The sequence below is a fragment of the Thunnus maccoyii genome, chromosome 10, assembly GCF_910596095.1.
Source record: "Thunnus maccoyii chromosome 10, fThuMac1.1, whole genome shotgun sequence".
Classification (NCBI taxonomy): Eukaryota; Metazoa; Chordata; class Actinopteri; order Scombriformes; family Scombridae; genus Thunnus; species Thunnus maccoyii.
This window is the reverse complement of record NC_056542.1, coordinates 24,055,873-24,076,725: the sequence shown is the minus strand read 5'-3', so window position 1 is coordinate 24,076,725 and position 20,853 is coordinate 24,055,873. Positions and strand designations below refer to the sequence as shown.

The following is a 20,853-nucleotide window of genomic DNA, read 5'->3' as shown; positions in this document are numbered from 1 at the left end:
TCAAAATTACCTTTTCAGAATCAAATGATTCCCACACCCCTGTTCATCACTCAGACAAGCATAATATAAGCATCTCTGTTTCTGGTGCAGTGCACATGGTGGATTAATGCAAGCAAGTGTATTGATCCCATAACAAGCATGTCGCGTCTTAACAAGTCAACATTAGACATATACAGACATTAGTTTGTGGCTCATGCACTGTGCACAAGTGACAGGCTCTGAACCAAGGCAGTCAGTCAATGCTATTGGATTTATTTGAGACATTAAGCAAAGTTTGAAGTTCCATTTTGTGTTAACAGGCCCATGTCAGAGAAAGAGAGATGCAGCTTTTAGCTCTGAGGAGTACGAAGAGGTGGTTAAAAATCGGTCGGTGCTTTGCACACTTATCAGCAGAGCCCATAAAAAAGCCATTTAGGCTGCTGCTTCTAACATTGCTCGATTTCGGCAATATGGACATCCTATCATATCAGACAATTTTCAGATAATCAAAATGCAACATGCATGACATTATTATTCATTTTGCTTTTATATGACTGGGGGTGCAATTTACTGAGAAGTACAAGCCAAATGGCGACAACAAAATGCAACTTTGTTATATATGTACTTCAACAAGAAGCAAAATGTGGAAATGTATCAAAAGCAGACCTGAGAGGGAACAGTTAAATGTATGGAGCTGCATTAAAACTAGAGGTAGAAAAAACAGTTAACCCCACCCACTCCCTGTTCACTTACAAATGTGTTCAAAATGGCTGTGGATCAACCAAGAACAGGACTTTGCATGAGTTTTGTTTGTTTAAGGTTCATTTTCAGAACTGATTCCTTGTTCTTGTACTGTTGTGTCACACATGAAGATTCTTCACATAACAGGCAAGCTGTCTCCTCAGAACCACTTGAAGTGTCAGCAGAAGATGATGGATTATGTTCCCTCTGGTTTTAGTATTAATGTGTGGCTGCATGTGTTATTGGAAATGGTACAATCATTGTAGTCTATTATAACATGTATGTCTATAATATCACTGTGAAGGGAATTTTGAAATAACTTTTCTTCTGCCTTTGTCTTGTTCACTCTCCAGCTTGAAGAAGGCTAGCATCGGCTTCGAGCATATGTTTGAGGAGGTCCCTATTGTCATCAAAAACTCCCACCTCATCAGCGTCCTGATGTGGGAACTGGAGGAGAAGTCCACAGTCGCTGATAAGCACGAACTGCTCAACCTCTCCAGCAGGTCAGACATGAGTTCATGCAGTCGTTTACTAAGAGGGCCAAAGGCCAAACACCTCCGTTTGTATGAATGTTAGTGTATAAAGGTGCATCTGCTAGCTAGATTATTTCGAAGAGGTTTTTCTCAGGGGACCCATATTTACTACATTTGTAGCATGTTCTTGTGTGGGCATTGTGTGGGTTTATCAATATCTGTCCTCCATAGAAGCCTGTGACCTCCAGTCCTGCTGTAAAATTTCTAATCTCACAGTGACTTGCAGGGAACACACTGGTACCTTTTACAGAATCACCTGCTTTAGATACTCTGTGTGATTTGGCCTCTCAGAGCAATTATCACGCTGTAGTGCCTCTGGTGTTAAAAGCTGCTGGTAAATTAACATGCTCATGACTCGATGAACATGAATAAACCTATCCGGAACAATTCTATGATAGTTTAAAGTTATTCCACTGCCAGTGTGTGCAAATATGGGTCCTGGTGTCGGGCTCTGCGCACGCATAACAGCACTGCTGCTGAAAACAAACCTATGGGAAGCACTTTCACTCTCATACTAAAATCAAAGTTTTTTTGTTTATTTATCTGCAAACAAGGTCACTAGCCAGAGGATAATTGATTAGCTATTCAACCAGTTCAAGGAGCTTGTTTACCGAAGTTGCAAATGAATAATCTTTTATTCTTCTTGAAAAGACCATGGTATGATTACATTACAATGTCTTCTATTATTATAACAACACCTGCTGTTTGTGCACACAAGCAAGATCCAAAACGGGACAAAAAATTGATAAGTTATTAATTGAAATGGAATTACTTTACCGCAAAGTTTCACCTTAATTTCATGAATTTGCACATGGTTACCATATCACTGTAAATACATATCTGTTGAAGAATGCTTTTAGTTCTTAAAAGCGTCTCACAATCTTTAAAGCCATGTCATGGTATCTCTTTAAACCTGCAGGCTGCTTTCACAGACATGAGTTAAAGCTACTTCTAAATTAAAATTGATTTGACATTAGGGAACTCCTGGGCATTAATCTATGTCTTCTAGGCGGTTCTAAAGTGTACCAGATTGGAGGAAAGAATCAGAGGTCTATTGATGTATTCTGCATTATGTTAACCCACCATACTTGCTCCTAGCACTGTTTCAAGTAGTCCTTATAAAATTCTGTTTTTTGGTATTATCACAGAAATCTCATGAAAAGAAAGAATTTGAAGATAATTTCTCTTACTAACAAGAAAGGTTTGTTTAGCCAAAGTTTACGCCTCTGTGACATTGTCTTCCAAAACCTATTAAAAACACATAAAAGAGTCCTACCATTACATTGGATGACATATTCCTTCATTACAATGAGCACAGCCAGTGTAGTTTTCTCATAAACTTATAAGTGCAACTGCATTTTAGGTCACCGAAAGGTCAAGTGCTTCTATAACAGGTAGATGTCACTGCACACACCGCAAGTTTACTTCACCGTTTATCATTATCTGCAGAAATGATCATTAGAAATGTACAATGTCTGGTTCTGACCTGGATCATTATCACCAGGCTGAATACGCAGCTGACAACACTCACAAAGAAAAGGGTCAGATTTGGTTTGACCTGCAGTGTCATAAGAGGAAAAACAATAATGAGCTGAGAGATATAAACTTCACTGGCCATGTTTGTTGTAATGAAGGAATATGTCACACCATGGCTCTTCTATGTGTTTTTAATAGTTTTTAGAGTATAATGAAGTTCTATGGCACATAGGCATAAGCTATATAAAACTGTGGCTCCATAGATGATACTAAATTATTTGTTGGTTTTGGTCTTTTCATAGTATTTATTGATGATATTAATGATTAAAAATTACACCAGCCTAATCCTTTAAACCTTATTTGAACCTGCTTGGACTGTAGTACCAGATGTATGGGGGATACAGTATCAGGTCATCTCAAAATGAATAACTTGGACATTTTTCTGTGGCTGGTGAAAACGTCTGGTTGTATTGTGCATCTTAGAGTGGTAAAATAACCCTCATATACATTTGTTGTTTTGCGTCAGATCTGTAACCCACACAGAAATCACAAGATTAATATCATATTCTAGTTCCTCCATATTTCAAGAACGTATTGGTGCAGCTTCGGTTTTGTATTGGATGTTTGATTAGGATATCTAGTCCTAGGTGCAGTAAATGCCACATCTAAATGTCACAGCATATTTATTCAGAAATGTCTCCCAAAACAGGGCTTAACATTAAACTTTGTTTTCCATCACTAATGAGCACAATATGAACAAATATCACCCCACCATATCAACTTACAGCCTAGCTCATAAAGTCTCATGTTTAGATCTCTGAGGCTCTCAGCATCAGTCTCGGGAGAATTTATCAGCAATCATTTATGGAGATAAACCGCTGCAAGTGGAGCAACAGCTGTGAAGCTGCTAATCAAAACGCTTCCCAGGGGCAGGTGTGAGAAATTAGCACAATAATGACTCAAAGTGCCGATTTACAAACTGTTAGTGCACAAAACATAGTGCAGTGCACTTACTTATAGACTGCAGTGTAGCACACCAGGAGTTGTTGTTGTTATTCTTCTCATCTGTGTCCTGTAACATAAGTAAACCATGAATTTAATGAAAACTCCTACTACAAAACCTCCACCTGCACCCTCAGATCTGTCAGCAGCTTGCTCCTCTGGGCCCCCCGGTACTAAACTCCGCACCGCGGGGGAACGAACCTTCTGCTCTGCTGCACCACACTTATGGAGCAGCCATCCTAACCATCTGGGGGCAGGACAGACCCCAGACTCTTTTAAAAGAGGACTAAAAACCATTCTACTGAGGAGGGCCTTTTCACCTTAACTCTTATTACTATTTTCTTTAAGTTGTGTGTTCTATGTTATTAATACTGTAGCACTTTGAGTTTCACTATGAATGAAAAGTGCAGTACAAATTAAATGTTTTATTATCATATGTACAGAATGCATGTGCCTGTCCAGCAAACCTAAGCACCAGCATAGTCATTTGTTACAAATTGTCAAAGAGACTGAAAATACCAACTTTTTTTTGTATATTGTTCCATTTTTCCAAATGACTACTCTGAAGTTGAAACATAGCTTTTGATATGACTTGAAAAGGGGCTGAAGCAGCCCGGCCCTCCCCATAGGTTTCCCGGCATGACTGCCGATGGGATGTCTGGCAAGATGAAATTGTTTCCTGAAGTTGTCAGATTGCTGCGCAGCTCTGTCCTTGTATTGGATTGTAGCGTCCGTCTCTCTGCATCTTCTGCTGACAGCCCCACCCTTTTCTCCTCATTTCCACCCCTTCAAAAAAGTAAACGATAATGGGTTTTGTTTAATGTTTTTCTTTTTGTCTCATTTTCCAATCTGAGGCCCCATTTGTCAGTGTCATCTATGTCTAAGGCTGAGTGAATGCAGTTTCACTCCAGCAAACAGGGTTGCTCTTACCACAGATGATGATGTTGATCGTGGTAATGGATTACGGTGATGATAGGAAATCCCTCGATAGAATTTGATTTCTAATTCGATATTGATCAGAAGGCTCACTGACCTGCTTGAATAATTAAACTCTTTTGAGGGTATGGCCAGTGTGTGTAGTGTAAAATGCATTTTTTTCCAACAATGTGTAAATTAACCTCTAAATTTTGAGAGCTTGGAAATGCTGCCAATCATTGAATTCATAGTTATGAGCACTAGTGTGTTTTAATAAGGCTTTATTAATCACAGTTATGTCGTTTTAGTGTTTAATCAAAGAAATTATGTAATACAAACTGCTAACATAATAAAATAAAATCAAATAAAAACTCATCTACTTCAGATTCTCATCCAGTACAATAACTTTTTAAGTGCAGATAAATAATTATCACTCATATTATCATTTATTTTCATAAATTCCGTTGGAAACTTCAGGTACAAAAAGACCCTGAACACAACACACACAGACAGACACACGTCTTTGTAGTCTAGTTCAAAACACTTGACACTTGCATTGACGACAGATGTTTTGAAGGATCTTGCACTGACTAAATGATTTCCCTTTGCATATATTATAAATACACACCACACAAATTAGCTACCATATTGCTTGATGAAATAGTTTTAAATGGGCTTTCGTCAGCGAGAATTAATTTTGACACAGTCGGAGGGACACAGTAGAGAAGTGTTACGGCGAGATTTGGTCCCGGGCCATCAGTTTTCATGTTTACAGCTCTGACACCGCGGTGGAGGAGTCAGTTGACAAACTGATCACACAACAGTCTTCACAGGCAAACACCACAGTACTGGAAATGGTTCAGGTAGTTTTAAACTATGGAAATGACTTTTGGGGCTGCCGAAAATCATACGCTTCACAATTTTTTATTTCATTACAAAGTTGGCTTTGCTTTTTCAGCTAACTGTGCCTCAGTTAAATAAACAGGAAACGTGATTGAAAACCAATTTGTGATATTTGTATACAGGCATGCCATTTTGGTAGATTATTTGATCCCTTACATCTAGATACAATTTATAAATCAGAGCGGTTTATCAGCAGTGTTCTTACAATTATCTACATGCATGATGTGGTTTCGTTAGTTTGCTCTCTCTCTCTCTCTCTCTGTGGGTTTAGGGGACTTCATCTCTATGTGTGTTTGCATGTAGATGTAATTAAGGTGTTACCAGTCGAATGTGGGTTGATGGCAGCCGGATGCCAATCTGAGATGATGATGATGATGATTAGTAGCTTCAGGATGTTCATGTCTGTTTACACATGTATAGATGCTTAATGCATGCATATTAATGTAGCTAAGTCTTTGAGTTTCTACTCTGGTGTGTGCTGTGGCCAGAGACTGTCTACTCCCTGACATTTTTGATGATACTTCCTGACATAAACACAAAAAAGTAGGATAGAGCAGTACACTTTCCTGAAGCGTTATATGCCAGATATGTTAGACAACTAAATAGTAAGGAAATCAAGAGTCACAACTACAGTACCAGGTCACAAAATTAGCACCAGCCACCTGCCAGATGCCTGTAAAATATGCAACTGGCTGGTAGATTTGCTTCAATCAACAGCCAATCTATTGAGTGGCTGGTAAAATGTGAACATTCACTGGCCATTTGGCCGGTGACAAAAAAGGTAATTTTGCACCCTGCACAGTACCATTTGAAATAAGACTGTAATTTGACTTCATCATTAAATTGCTTTGTGGTTCCTCAGTGATATAATTCCATAATAGTTCCCCTCTTCATTTTCTTTCTGATTTCCATCATAGAAACAAAAATACTAATGTGTAGCTGCACTGAAATGAACTTAAATCTCCTGATACCCTTAAAGGAATAGTTTAACATTTTGGGGAAATATGCTTTTTTTTTGCCAAGAGTTAAATGAGAAGAATGATACCACTCTCATGTCTGTGTTAAATATAAAGCTATAGCCAACAGCTGGTTAGCTTAGTTTAGCATAAAGACTGGAAACAGGGGGAAATGGCTAATCTGACCCCGTCCACAGGTTTTTTTTTTATTTTTAAAAAAGATAATACATTTTGTAACAACACCTCTAAAGCTCATAAATTAACACAAGAAGAATTCATAAAGTCACTGCACCCAGAAAAAGTGCAGCACATAACCCTCCATAGAACAAAAACTTTTTATACTTTGTTTGTACAGATTAGGCAAACGTGATGTAACATGTTAATTAGTTGTGGTGCCTGTAGCTGGATTATGGCAGTGCCAGGCTAGCTGTTTTCCCCTCTTTACAATCTTTATACTAAGCTACGCTAATCATACTGTTGCCTGTAGCGCCATATGTAAAAGACAGATATGAGGGAGTATCGATCGCTGCATCTAACTCGCTGCAAAAAAGAAAATAACTATTCATTTAACTGCAAAATTTTACATACATTATATCAGGTGACTCAGTAGGACATTGAGTTGAATTGTGTTTAAAATGACAGATGAAATTTGTTGCAGCATAGTGACAAAGTGAGGAAGCTTTCTAACACTTCACACTACATTTACACTCAACAGCAGAAATGTGAAGGACTGAATGCAAAAGAAATTGGCACACAATGATAAGGTGTTTGGTTCAGGTTAATTTTGGTTACATTTGAGCTACATTTTCTCTACCAAATCTTAGTCATCCCTCACATGAATATAAGAAATGTATTCCTAATCAATAGTGCTAGAAGATGATTAGTGGGATTTTATTTTCATTTTAGAGTCTAAGAAATTGGAGGTGGGTAAATTATTACGAATATTTTTCAGCTTCCAACAGAAAACAGAGAGCGTTTGGAGCTGAGAAAGAGAGAGTAATATTGATTTATAAAATTGTTAATCGAAAACTCTCACAGCAGAGAGGACAGCAACTAAAATCACCCAAAACACTTGTGACTTCCTCCACATTTTCACACAAACAAACACACAGACTCCACACCAAACACTGTTACGTCAGCGCAAGTGCACACACAGCCAAAACATACACAGCGCTGGCAGTCCTTGCGGGTACAGTTGTCATTTAAATAAACAGTCAGAATCTGTTTTCCCACAGAACATGCTGCATTATGTAGCACCCAAACATTCACAAATGAAACAATATAATTCCGGAGAGAGAAATACAAGAGAGAGAGAAGACTTAAAGTGGAGCACTGCAGCCTTGTCACGGGTGAACTTAAGGCAGTAGTGAGACATCCTGATTTAAAAAAAAAAAAAAAAAAAAAAAATGGGGCTCATGGGAAGAGAGAGAAGAGGAAGGCTGGTAAAGTTGTGTGTTGAGTGTTGTCAGCATGGCAGTGTTGGGAAAAGGGACATGATACTATAGTAGAGAGATGTAGCACAGGGACAACAGGAAGGGTATAGACAGAAATATGTCAAAAGAAACTGAATTTGAATTTATATTTGAACTTGTATTGCTCAGCTTGAATAATTGCATTAATAAATGCGATACATTCAATTTCAAATTATGCTGTTGTCAAGTTAAACAATACAAATTCAAATATAATTGTCAAATGGATGTAGCATTTATGACGGCAACCACAGGTCTCTTGAGGGGCATCTTAAAGTTTGTAACTGTGCTTTCCACCAGCCACCATGTTTTCCAGTCATGGTGGTTGCTGCTTGTTGGGAAAGAGCATCCTGTGAAGTGAGGATTGGTCTAAGATGACATTTTTAGCCATGCCAGCAGCATAGCTCAAGGGATGGCAATGTCACCCCCTCAAGATGAATAGTAATCACTTTGGTGATCCCACAACTTTTCAGCTGAGAGATGTGCTTAGAGCAATGCACTTCAACTGAATGTTAACTTTTAATTGTCAGGTCAAAATTTCAAAGTCCAATATTTTTGTTAATGACTAAATACCGACAGCATCCAAAGAGCTGTGAGTATGGCTGTAATCTTTAGGTCCTGTTGACATGAGCTTGGTTAGGAGTTGGTTTCTTCAGTAAAGAAATGATTGTATGCGGACTCTAGGCAGAGCTGGCACACATTGCCCAGGTCAAGGGGAGGGTTGCTGCTATATGGGTTTGCTTGTAGTAGAAGTAAGAAGGGGAATTAAGCAATTTTTCAACCTGTTGGACAGATTTATTTCTTAAGAATGTGGCCAAACTATACAGACTGCATTTACACCTGGTTGAGATCTAATCACAGTTCAAGCCAGGACACCGATCCGATAGTATTCTGGTTGCAGAAATACAGAATCCATGTTAATAAAAAGTGTCAGTAGAGGCCAAGTAATGTACAGCCACATTTCAGGAAAGTGTTGGTAATTGGACATTCTTTTATATGTAATTGTCTTATTGTTTTATTTTTTGTTTATGTGTACCCAGGGTTCCCTAGAAAGCATACAGATACTGTGTGAATTATCCAAGTGAATTAAACTGAAGTTAACCACAGCATTTTGTTCTTAATACTTAAAAACTAATGATTTTTTGGGGTTGTCACTTTCAAAAAGTAAAGTTGAAGGATAGGTTCATTTTCTGAGCTCCAGCAGTGTTAATCAAATTAAGTGTATATGTTCCAAAGTTACTGTGTTTTTAGCAGAATTACAGCAAGGAAAAAACTATTTTGATAATCATATGGGTACCTGGGTATTGTTTAAGGACAACTTGAAAAATTGTGAACCTGTTTTTTTGGGGTTTTTTTGAAGATAAGTTACAATGAGGTTAAGATTAGTGTAGGTTATTTAGAAGATCATTAGGCTTAAGGCTGAATGAAAACTGCTGCTCACACGTGCTGATGGCAGTACAAAAATGTGAATGACATGCTGTCATTTCTCTTCCAGTAACCACTTGGAGAAGAGCCTTCAGCTTCTAATGGACAGAGTGGATGACATGAGCCAAGACATCGTCAAGTATAACACCTACAGCCGTAACCTGAGTAAGCAGCAGCAGCAGAAGCACCAGGTAACTCTCTCACGCACACACACACGCACACTCACTAACTCACATGCACACATGCTTTTATGTTCTGAAGCACACACTCCACCCACAGACACAATGAGCAAGCAGCAGTAGAAACATCGGCTTACCAGCATACAAGGGAAAGAGGTACAAACATACACACACACAGGGTCATTCACACATAGATGTATCTACAGCCACAATCTCAGCAGGAAAACAGCAGGTATCTTTCTCTCAGCCAGGGCCACAACCAATTGCAGCTATAATCACAGCATGCAAGCAACAGAAGCACCAGGTAGCACATACACATACACAAACACACAGAAATATGGTCCTCCGGGCTCACACATTAACATACATTCATCCACTGAGGACCCACAGCGATAACTACAGTATACAGCAAAGGTTGAAATATGGAAACATTTATAAATATCTATATGTGCAATAATAATAAATGATACATTAAATTGAATTTAAATCATTCATAATGAAACTCAAAGTGCTACAGTATTAAAAACATAGAACACTCAACATAAATAAAATAGTAATAAGAGTTAATATGAAAGAGCCTTGCTGCATAGAAAGATTTTTAGGCCACTTTTAAAAGAGTCTAGGGTCTTTGCTGCCCTCAGATGGTTAGGAAGGCTGGTCCACAAGTGTGGTGCAGCAGAGCAGAAGGCTTGATTCCCAGTGGTGCAGAGTTTAGTACTGGGGGCCCAGAGGAGCAAGCTGCTGGCAGGTCTGAGGGTGCAGGTGGAGGTTTGTGGTATGATCAGTTCCTGTAGGTAGGGAGGTGCATGTCTGTTGGTGGATTTGTATGTGAGTAGTAGGACTTTGTGGTCAATCCTAAAGGAGACAGGGAGCCAGTGCAATGAAAACAGAATTGGTTTTATATGTTCATGTTTTCGCACTCTCATCAGTATCCTGGCAGCGTTGTTCTGAATGTACTGGAGCTTCTCGATGCTCCTGCCCGGGATCCCTGTGAAGAGCGTATTGCAATAGTCCAGTCTTGAGGAGATAAAGGCATGGACAACAGGGTCCGACATAACCAATGGCCCGGGGCCAGTAAAAGTTTATGCAGAGCAAGTTGATTGGCAGTCACAGTGACTGCCAATCAGAGTCATGAGTATACAGTTTAGGACGAGGGGAGGACATTTCTCTTTGTTTGATAACGTTAAAGTAAAGTTAGGCTTTGCTGTCGGCTTCCTGACTCATTTCAAAAAAAGACGAGAAAGAGAGAGAGCACCGGTGGTCGAGCAAGGAGAGGGAGCGGCGGTAGCGAGAACAAAGCAGTGAATGAGAGAAATAAAATGTTATTTTCTGATTGTTTCATGGCAGTTACGTTCTAAAGCACAATTAAATCCATCAAACACTCAACAAATGATTTCCTGTGGAGACAGACTTAGTTTCTGTTTCATTTTCCTCCTTTCCATTCATTCATTACAGTTCAACTCCATGTCTGTAGTGGACAGGTGGCTTGCAGAAACAGACAGAAGGAGTTTGGAGTGAACATGCGCACACTAACAAATGTCATGTTCTTTCTCTCACTGTTCTATCTTAACGAGTACATTTCTGCAGATCTCTCAGTATTGTCTCAGTTCTTTATGTAAGAGTTTATAATCAAGGTCATCCATACTCTCTGAAATGTTATCATAAATTCTGCTCTCTTCTCCCTATGTATTGCACACTCTCTGGCTTTACACAAAATATGGAGAAACATATATTTATATACCATTCATTTACTGATCCAATATGTGCCTAATTTTACATTTTGCATATTTGTGTAATATATCAACATTACATATAGTTTCCTTACAGTCTAACTGTGGTAAAAGTCAGCTTCATACATACATGCTACAGGCGACTAGTTCTTGTGTTTAACGTTACTTTAGATGTCAGACACATATTAGGATAACAATCTGAGCCTGTCAGTGGCAAAAACAAGCACTTTTAGTGGACGTACATTGATGTTGCGCAATGGCCCCATCGGATTACATTGCAGCCCATTTTGCAGCTGCCAGCTGAAGCGCTCTCGCTCAATACTGGACCAATTTCAAAAATTGTTGTCCCCATTAGTCACTTAGACACAAAATGATGTGAAAATAGGGTCCAGGTTGAAAAATACCAAAGTTTCCCTGTAGGACAGGTGCTGAGATGTGACATGGTTGCAGAAGGGCTTGGAGCAGTTTTGATATACAACTGCGTGTCATCAGCATAGCCGTGAAACACACTGATACACATACATGTGTCATAGACGTACTACTCAGTAAGAAGCAGCAGATGATTAACTAAAAGGTCTGCAAGGAGCAGCAAGACAACATAATATAACCACTTACATGCTGTATATCAACATGTACAGTATATTGTGTGTTCCCACACCCAAAACAGTGTGCCCCCAGTTTTTCATACTCCATCTTCCCTCGTGACATTGCGTAACAACTTTACCACATACTCACCACCATCCTTCAATCTCCAAATAAAATAAAACATGTCAAGGAAATTAGGGTTGCAACTAACGATTATTTTCATTATTAATTAATCTGTTGATTATTTTCTCGATTAATTGAGTATTTGTTTGGTCTATAAAGTGTTAGAAAATGGTGAAAATGTTGATCACTGTTTCACAAAGCCCAAGATTTATGAGAAGAAGACATCTTTTGTTCCAACCAACAGTCCACAACCCATAGATATCCAGGTTACTGTCATAGAAGACTAAAGAAACTAGAAAATATTCACATATAGGAGGCAGGAACCAAAGAATTTGGACTTTTTTTTTAAAGCATTACGCAAAAAGATTGGCAACTAATCGATTAATCAAAATTACAGAGAAAAAAACATGCAACACCAAGACATTCCCAGTACATATGTAAGAAAGTACCAATGTGGTAGGGTACATTTAAAAAAACAGAGGGGAGTTAGATTCTATGTATGACTTTAAATGTATCATTTTCTTGTCAGGATTTTAAGTATTGTTTTGACGTGGTGTGTAATAATCACCACCGGAAAAAGGGTGCTTTTTGAGACAAGGTCCAAAGTGCCACCTGTAAAATGCTGGAGAAAAAGAAATAATTGCCTTTTTTGACTGTCACCAGTTATTTTGGGCTGTTTTGAATCTAATCTCATATTCCTGGGGTCTCCTTGGATTATTGGGTCTTGACTGTCCTTGGGTCCCTCTTGGATAAATCCTCTCTTCGAGGAAAGAGAATTTATGCATGTCAGGTTTCCACCTGTCCATTTCAGATTGGTTTCAAAATTTTAGACTTGTGAAAACCTATAATCTGGACACCAGGCTGTCTTTTCACTTGCCTAAGTAATAAACCACCGAAAATACAAGAACCAGTGACAAAAGAAAGCACAGCCAGAAAACAGATAGAAAACACCAGGTGTCCTGGAGGATTGAAGAGTTAAATAGAAGCTGTAATTGCTTTAAAATAGTTAGTGGAGAAAAGGCAAATCACCGTCACCAACATGAATACCAGGAACTTGAAGCAAAGACACAGACCCAAGTTTAAAAGTCATTTTTGTTTTTTGGAGAAAACACTAATGAGATAAGAATGAGTTATATCAACCTTCAAGTATCTGTCATGGTGTTATCATCCCTCAACTCACTGCAGCAGCTGACATGAGCCCACTGCAGATCAGCATCTCTTCAATTTCAAACACGCTTCTTGTCCATCTGCTGCATTATTTTTCCTGTCAAAGACTTGGTTATTTCCATCACTACAAGGGCTACATCTGTGATACAGTCATTAATTTGTCCTTATGTGAAGAAGAGTTGGTTCAATAGGTTAAATACCATGAGTCACGCTCACACAGTCTTCAAATACTGTCGACACTCAGGGAGAGCTGGTAAATATGGACATAAAATCTTCCCATATTAACAAATTGAGTCTTTTTGTATTTTAATTAGTGTGTGAAAATCCTCTGTTTTTCTTCTTTTTCTGTACCACTGAGACACATCACAAACTTCATTTACTGCAGCAGTAACACACCTACTTGAGACACACACACACGCACACACCACCTACAAGCACAAACTCAGCCAGAAGCGCCACAAAAGGCCAGAACAGGACATACACACTAAGATAAGTAGTCATCCACGTACCATCTGCAACTACAACCTCGGCCAGATGCATCATAAACAACCAGCAACACACACAAACAGTCCCGCATTCATACACACAAACATTACTCCAGATAATGGAAGCATAGAGGCACAAGGTGACTCACTGATGTGCGCTCAAACTTACACCTACGTTCAAACAACTACATTATTCTGTCATCATTTTCTGCGAATGGAAATGAGAAAATGTCTGAAGTATTAATGTCGGTCCAGACTGAGTCATCATCATCTCATCCGACAGCGGCTAAAACCACAGCCAGGTTCACACACATTAGACAGACTTAGAATAAACATACCATAGGTAGCCTGCCCTATACACAAACACACAAGCACGCATTTATACACTTGGCTGCGAAGAAACACACACCTACATACCCACAAATCCTGGGGCCAATCACCCACACTCCAGCCATTACAATTCATCATCTTCCCCTACCGACCTTCTCATCATCACAGGCCCCAAGCCTAACCCTTTAGACAAACACACACACACACACACACACACACACACACACACAGTATCACAATGACAGCCCCCTTTCCTGGTGTCTACTTTTTTCATGTTTCACATGATTCTGTATAATGAACAAACAGCACACACAGAGGAACAGAAAGCAAGCCTCTATTACACCTTTCAGACGCCTACAGTACGTGCTCCATGTAATCTTGTGCTATTGACCCCGCTGATTCCCGGACAAATGGAACCTTATTAATCATCATAGAAAGTTACAAAGAGTTGCTGTGCTGAGAGGGCTCCATTTTTCATTTATAGCTCTCTAAATTTGGTAAATAGCAGGTTCCCAGGCACAATTTGTGGCTAAAGCCCCGTTTCCAGCAAAAATTCCAGGTACTTTGGACCGAGAGGAACTAATCTCAGGGACTAAACTTGGAACTTTAAAGTCCCTGTAGTCCTGTTTGTGTTTCCACCGCATCTGAGGAACCAGGCAGATCAAGCAAATTAGACCCTTGAGGAATTTAAAAAAGATGGCAGCATTTAAAGACTCAGTATTAACACACGAGGACACAACAACACAGATTTGTCCTGTTCTTTGTATTAAGTGCTGCATGATTTGGATGTAATGAATGAATGAAAAGGAGAAATTCAGAGGAGGAAAATGAAACTGAAACTAAGAGTGTCTGTCTCCACAGTATAACATCTTTTGAGTGTTTGATGGTTATTTATTTCTGCTTTAGAACCTAACAAACAAGAGTTCAAGATCATGAAACAATCAGAAAATAGCGTTTTATTTCTCTCATTCACTGGTTTGTTCTCACTACCACCGTTCCCTGACCTTGCTCGACCACCGCTGCTCTGTCTTTCTGTCTCTGTGTGTCTGTCTCTCTCTGTCTCTTTCTCTCTCTCTCACACACACACACACACACTCACTTGTGCACTCAGCTCACTCTCACTAATCATTTTTCTTTCTCTTTTTCTCTCACTTCACTTTTAACATTAACAAATGAAGAAAAATGTCCTCCCCTTGTCCTAAACTGATAAAAAAAAATTGATACAAAGTACTTCCTTCTTTTATGAATGAAATGACACACAAGTTGAAGCAGCTGCGCTGTTTGTGTTTGACCACTCAGCAACGGTTGTCCCTGAAAACCCTGCCCCCAAAGGTACTGTAGTTTTGGAAAGTACTACCCCCTCCGATGAAGGACTTTTTGGGGGGTAAAACAATCTGCCGGGAGCTTAATTTAGGACCTGGTCCCTGTGGAAATGCAGGCGGAGGAACTGAGTTCCTCAAAAGGTTCTTAGTACCTGAAAGTTCCTGAGTTCAAAGCACAGCTTAAGTCAGTCTTTGTATGAGGAAAGATACATCTCATCCCCCCTTAGTTTTTTAATTTTGTTTTTTTTTCTTTTTCCCCCAACCACTACATTTTCAACATCATTATTTGAGCCATATAATAATTTCTGATAACATTTAACAGAAAATAAACACATGAAAAACAAGCCAAATTAGAATGTGCATTTTCTGAAGAAAATGGGTGCGAGAGCTGGAAGCCATTAGCTGCTGATTCTCCCAGCTGCTGCCAGTCTCAATCAGTAGATTGGGAACATCTGTGTACGTCTGCATTTTTTTTTCACCTTCAACTTAGAAGTGGCAAGATCTTAAATCACTGGACTATTCAAATCTACTCTTACCTGACATGCATATCAATCTATATATTAAAGAGTGCTGGTACATGATGAACATCTAAAGCAACTTTGTTCATAAGAGCATTATTATGAGGGGCACTGCCATGAGCCGGTATCGAACCCAGAACCTTGTAATCTAACAGGGAAAGCTGACCATTACCAGGGCTTAACCACAGAGCCAGTGGAGGATCCCTAAAACACAGAATGAATTCACATTTTGATGAGGAAAAACTGATTTGCCTGAAACAAAGCCTCTAGGTCAGAAATTTGTACATCATTAGTGGCAGGAGGACTTGCAGAGCATGAGGATGTATAACTTGCACAAAGTGTTAGAAGGAAGAGAGAATCTGTAAGTTTAAGAAACAGGAGAATGAGGAGACTGAAGCCAGCAGATTATACTGTAGTCATTGAGAGCATGACAGAGCTCTACCTATAAATTAAGGTTTAGATCTCAAAAAGTCCCATCCAAAATGTATTTACATTGTGAGAGAGAGGAGGCATGTGGCAACATTTTAAGGTATAATATATGCTTGAGGAGTTAAAAGTGTGAGTGAGACGTGTTTAGATTTTTTTTCTGATCAAAAAATATCTCTGCTCTCCCCTCTGCCTGATAACATGACACACTGGTGAGACCTGAAAGCTGAACTCACTTTGAACTTGAATTGCTCCAAAAGTACAAAATAGATCACAACACGATATGATAACTTTGATAATTCAAAGTTTTGTGAACGTTTTAAAGTTTAAATGGGGTTTGTAGGATAAAGGATGTCTGAGCAGTTGAGTCTCAAATTGACAAAGGTTCCAGCTCAGTTTGACGATTCCTCCCATAGACAGCCATTATAAACTTCAATACTTTAAAAAATGATATAAAATCATTAAAATCACTGATACATGTTAGAAAAAAGTTACACACTTGTGCAGTGTGGCTGTTTGTACAACATTCCCAAATTTGGTTGCAATCCAATTTAGTATTGAAGAGTTATGGGGCCCATTAAGTGTTTTTTTGTTTTGTTCAGGGTCATTTTAAGTATGGTATGTAGCAAGTTTGGTGAAGATTAGATTAAATATGTGCCAAAAGAAGCAAAAAATATGTTTACCAAAAAATCCAAAATGGCTGAATTTTTTTCCAGGCGCAAATGGGTGCGGCCTATATCAGTCCAATCAGCTTCATCCAAGGAACACACTGCAAATGTTGTTTTGCCACACGTCACGGTTCATGAGTTATTAGCCAAAACTGACCACATGGTGGTGATATGTGAAGCATTTCCACATGGGGCAACTGTCCATAAAATGTGAATACTTCTTAGTTTTTGAGATATCAACTTTAAAACATTCCTCCCATAGACTTTCTATTATAAATTTTAATACCTTAAAAAAATCATTTAAAATACAGAAACATGTTACAATAAAGAAAATTAAGTGCAATAGCATACATCTCCTTAAGATGTACGTTTTGATATATATATATATATATATATATATACCAAGAAGTCTATTACAACTCAGAAAGAGCTCACATGGGAGACTGATACAAAGTGTATGAAGGACTGATCTGATGTAGAGGCCTTCATTTTGGACCAGACCTGAAACGGACCCATTGAAAACTCACTCAAACCTACTTGCATAAATACATCTTTAAAAAAAGAAAAGCCTGATCTGAATGGGACCCAAAGCAAAATGTGTTTGACCCAAACAAAACAAAGACAACGTGATGCTCGATCATTTAACAGGCAACTGTGGTCAAATAGAGCTGCGATATAATAATGCCTTGAAAACAAATATAAAGTCATAAAAACTAACTCATATGCTAATTAATAGAAATAATTGAATCCCAGTTCTCACCTTCTGCATCAACAAGAAAACATTCTGTGGCCAATCGGGCCAAATATAGACAGAAGATAATCATTTACTAACCAATTTAATATCTGTAATACAAGTTCTGAAAAGTAATTTAATAACAGATTTTTTACATACACATTGCATATTGCCTAAGTAATTTCTCCCATGGTGATGACTTATCAAAGCTGATACTCCACTCGTGGCAGTAAAACAAGACCCTAACTGACTCCAATTAGACTGAGTACAAAAAAAAGTGGAACTGTGAAGACCTAGTCTGATACCAAAATTGAGACTTTTGCCAGCCTATTAAAGCTATACTCGAGATAAGCCAAACAGCACATTGCCAGGAACACACCATACCCAGCATGACGCTCAGTAGTTCCAGCAACAAGCTGCAGGGATGCTTCTCTGCAGCAGGCTCTGGAAGGCTTTTGAAGTTAAAATAAATACAGAGAAATCCTGCTGCAGTCTGTAAGAGAACTGCGACATGGGACAGGATCATTTTCCACTAATACAACAACTTCACACATAAGGCCAAAGCTACACAGGAGTCCAGACCTCAATCAAAATCAGACTTTGTGGCAGGACTGGAACACTGCTGTTCACTCGGTCCCGACGCTAAACCTGACCTGACATAGTTATGCAGCCAAAGGTAAATTTTGATTCAAATTTGATGAGAACACTTAAACATAATTATCATTTATTTTGTTTTATATTAATTTAGATCAAATTGTGAAGTTTTTATTTTCTCTTTCAAATGTCCTTGTGTCTAAAATTCCAAAAGATATGGTATGTCTATATGTAAAGTGTAATTTTTTTAGTTTGCTTTCTAAAAATCTGCATACAGTTTTAAAAATAAAACTGTATAATTTGAGGTTTTTATTGTGCACAGTCATGCTGTGACGCATTGGCAGGGAAAACACTTTGAGAGAGTACCAGTTCATTTAAACAAATAGTTATATTTTTCATTTATTGTATATCTTAGCAAATTTTGTCAGCTTCAGTCACCCGTACAGGTGCGTTGTGGGATGTTTGGTTTAAAACGCTCAAGTTGCTCCCACGTCGTTTTTCTCCTCGCCTGCCGCAACCTCCCCTTGCACCAGACTGTGTCAGTCTCTCCATCTTGCCAAATTAACAAGGCTTTTAGGATCTCCAGAGACCCGGCACCTCACTGATTTACCGACTGTCAGCCCTTCACAAATCACTCCATCCCTGGCAGCACTTATAACTCTACTCTTTCTCTCTCTCTCTCTCTCTCTCTCTCTGTCTGTCGTCTATCTCTTTCATCACTATGTTCCTTTACATCTCACTTCCCTCCTGTTACCGTTTCCATTGTCTGTCTTTCCCCTTACTCTTCCTTTTTCTCCCCTCTTCCTACTATCCACTGCCACTTTGAGCTCTCTTCTCTAACTATATTTCTCTCCTACCTGTTACTCTGACTTTTTTTCTCTCTTTCTTTGCTCCCACTCTATACCTTCCTGTCATCGTTGTTTCGCCCCTTCCTCTTCACTTCACATTCTGTCATTTCTCGCCATCATCCCCTCATGCCTTTCCCTGTAACTCTTGCCTGTCCATTTCTTCTTTCTCCCCCTTCCCCTCTCTCCGTACTATTTCTTGTTGTTTCTCTCCCCTCTCTTGTGCCTCCTCTCCTCTAATGCCACCTGTCTTTCTCCCTCTAGTACCTGCAGAGGCGACAGCAGGAGAACGCCCAGCGACAGAGCAGAGGGGAGCCTCCGCTGCCTGAGGAGGACATCACCAAAATGTTCAAGCCCCCCCAGCCTCCACCACGCATGGAGACACTGCTTATTGCGGGTACGCACATACACACACACACACACACACACACACTGACACAAGTACACAACCTCCACACAGGGACACCACAGAGACACCCCCTCTTTTCCAAACGCCATCAGCCGCCTCTGCTCACCTCACAGGAGCTCAGGTTCTGTTCTGTAATTATCTTGAAATTACATTAATTTAAAGTTTATTGACTCAATCTCCAATCCGACCGCCGCTTTCCCCGCAGTTTCACACTGTTCAGCTCTCCTCCGCCTTCTGACAACATTCTGATCCTTCCATTTACTCTGTTCCCCACTAATTTGATGTTTTGCTGTGCTGCTGTTTTTCTCACCCCCTTCCCGCCTTCGCCTGTTTGTGAACGTCTGTGTACAATTGTATGTACATGTGTATGTTTGTTTGTTTCTGTGGGCGTGTGTTTGTGTTTTTTTTGTGGGGGCGTGTGGATGCATGTGGCTACCCTCCAACAGGGCAAATTAACAACTACTGCCAGAACGTGAAGGAATTCACCTCGCAGAACCTCGGGAAGCTCTTCATGGCGGAGGCTCTCCAGGGCCACAACTAGATGAGACAACAGGGCGAAGTCATCTGCGAGTGAAGGAGAGAGAAGTGCAGAGAGGACGATAAAGGAAAGGTGACAGAGATGCAAAACCACCTAGACGACGACAACCGAAAGAGCAACACACTATTTGTTAATTGTTTTTATGCCTAACCCCATCTTGGATATAAAATTATCTTTGAAGATTATTTGATTTTGATTTAAATAAAACCTTTGCATCTCTACATCTTCCCCGGCTCTTTGTATGTTTTCACTGTTGAACTGTTCTATTGATGTTAATTGCATTGTCTTATACTCTGGGTATTGTTTTGTGTTAAGCTGTACAAAAATGGTTAGTTTTGTAAAGATTATTAATATGCTAAAACGGGGCTTGCGCATATTACCAAATAATTATACAGTACAATAGTACTTCTACATGATTTTATTGCTGCATGCTTTTCGTCTTGCATTTCAAACATCAAGCAGGTGGAACCAATTATTAGTGGATTTGCTGAAGTGTCGGTTCGCATGGTGAGAACAATGATTTCCTTGTAAACAGCACTGCAACAAAGTAACAGTGAAAGAGTATTAAATGAAACACCAGCTACATGATTCAGCCCCCAAAGCCTCACTCCACTTAATAGACTTTTGATTGTGTCAGTTTTTTTTTTTCTGATGGGAAATTAAATAACGCACCAGAATCTGCCTTTCCTCCACACAGGTAGCAATTAGTACCAGTTTATTTTTAGGATGCAAAAATAAAATCCCAATAGTGAAATTTGGCTTGAAACAAAGGTTTTCTTGTTTTTGTTTAGTTTCAAGACAT

The 20,853-nt window shown here is 39.2% G+C and overlaps 1 protein-coding gene across 1 annotated transcript in view; it reads left to right on the top strand.

Annotated features, from left to right (window-relative positions):
- LOC121906132 (eukaryotic translation initiation factor 3 subunit H) overlaps positions 1-20,272 on the top strand; it is a 68,158-nt gene extending 47,886 nt beyond the window's left edge. The window contains exons 5-8 of the mRNA XM_042424815.1: positions 1,074-1,223; positions 9,470-9,590; positions 19,369-19,501; positions 19,960-20,272. Of these exons, the coding sequence (XP_042280749.1) occupies positions 1,074-1,223; positions 9,470-9,590; positions 19,369-19,501; positions 19,960-20,054 (499 nt within the window). The 3' untranslated portion in view covers positions 20,055-20,272. The remainder of the gene's footprint in view (positions 1-1,073; positions 1,224-9,469; positions 9,591-19,368; positions 19,502-19,959) is intronic.
- The last annotated feature ends 581 nt before the right edge of the window (positions 20,273-20,853 follow it).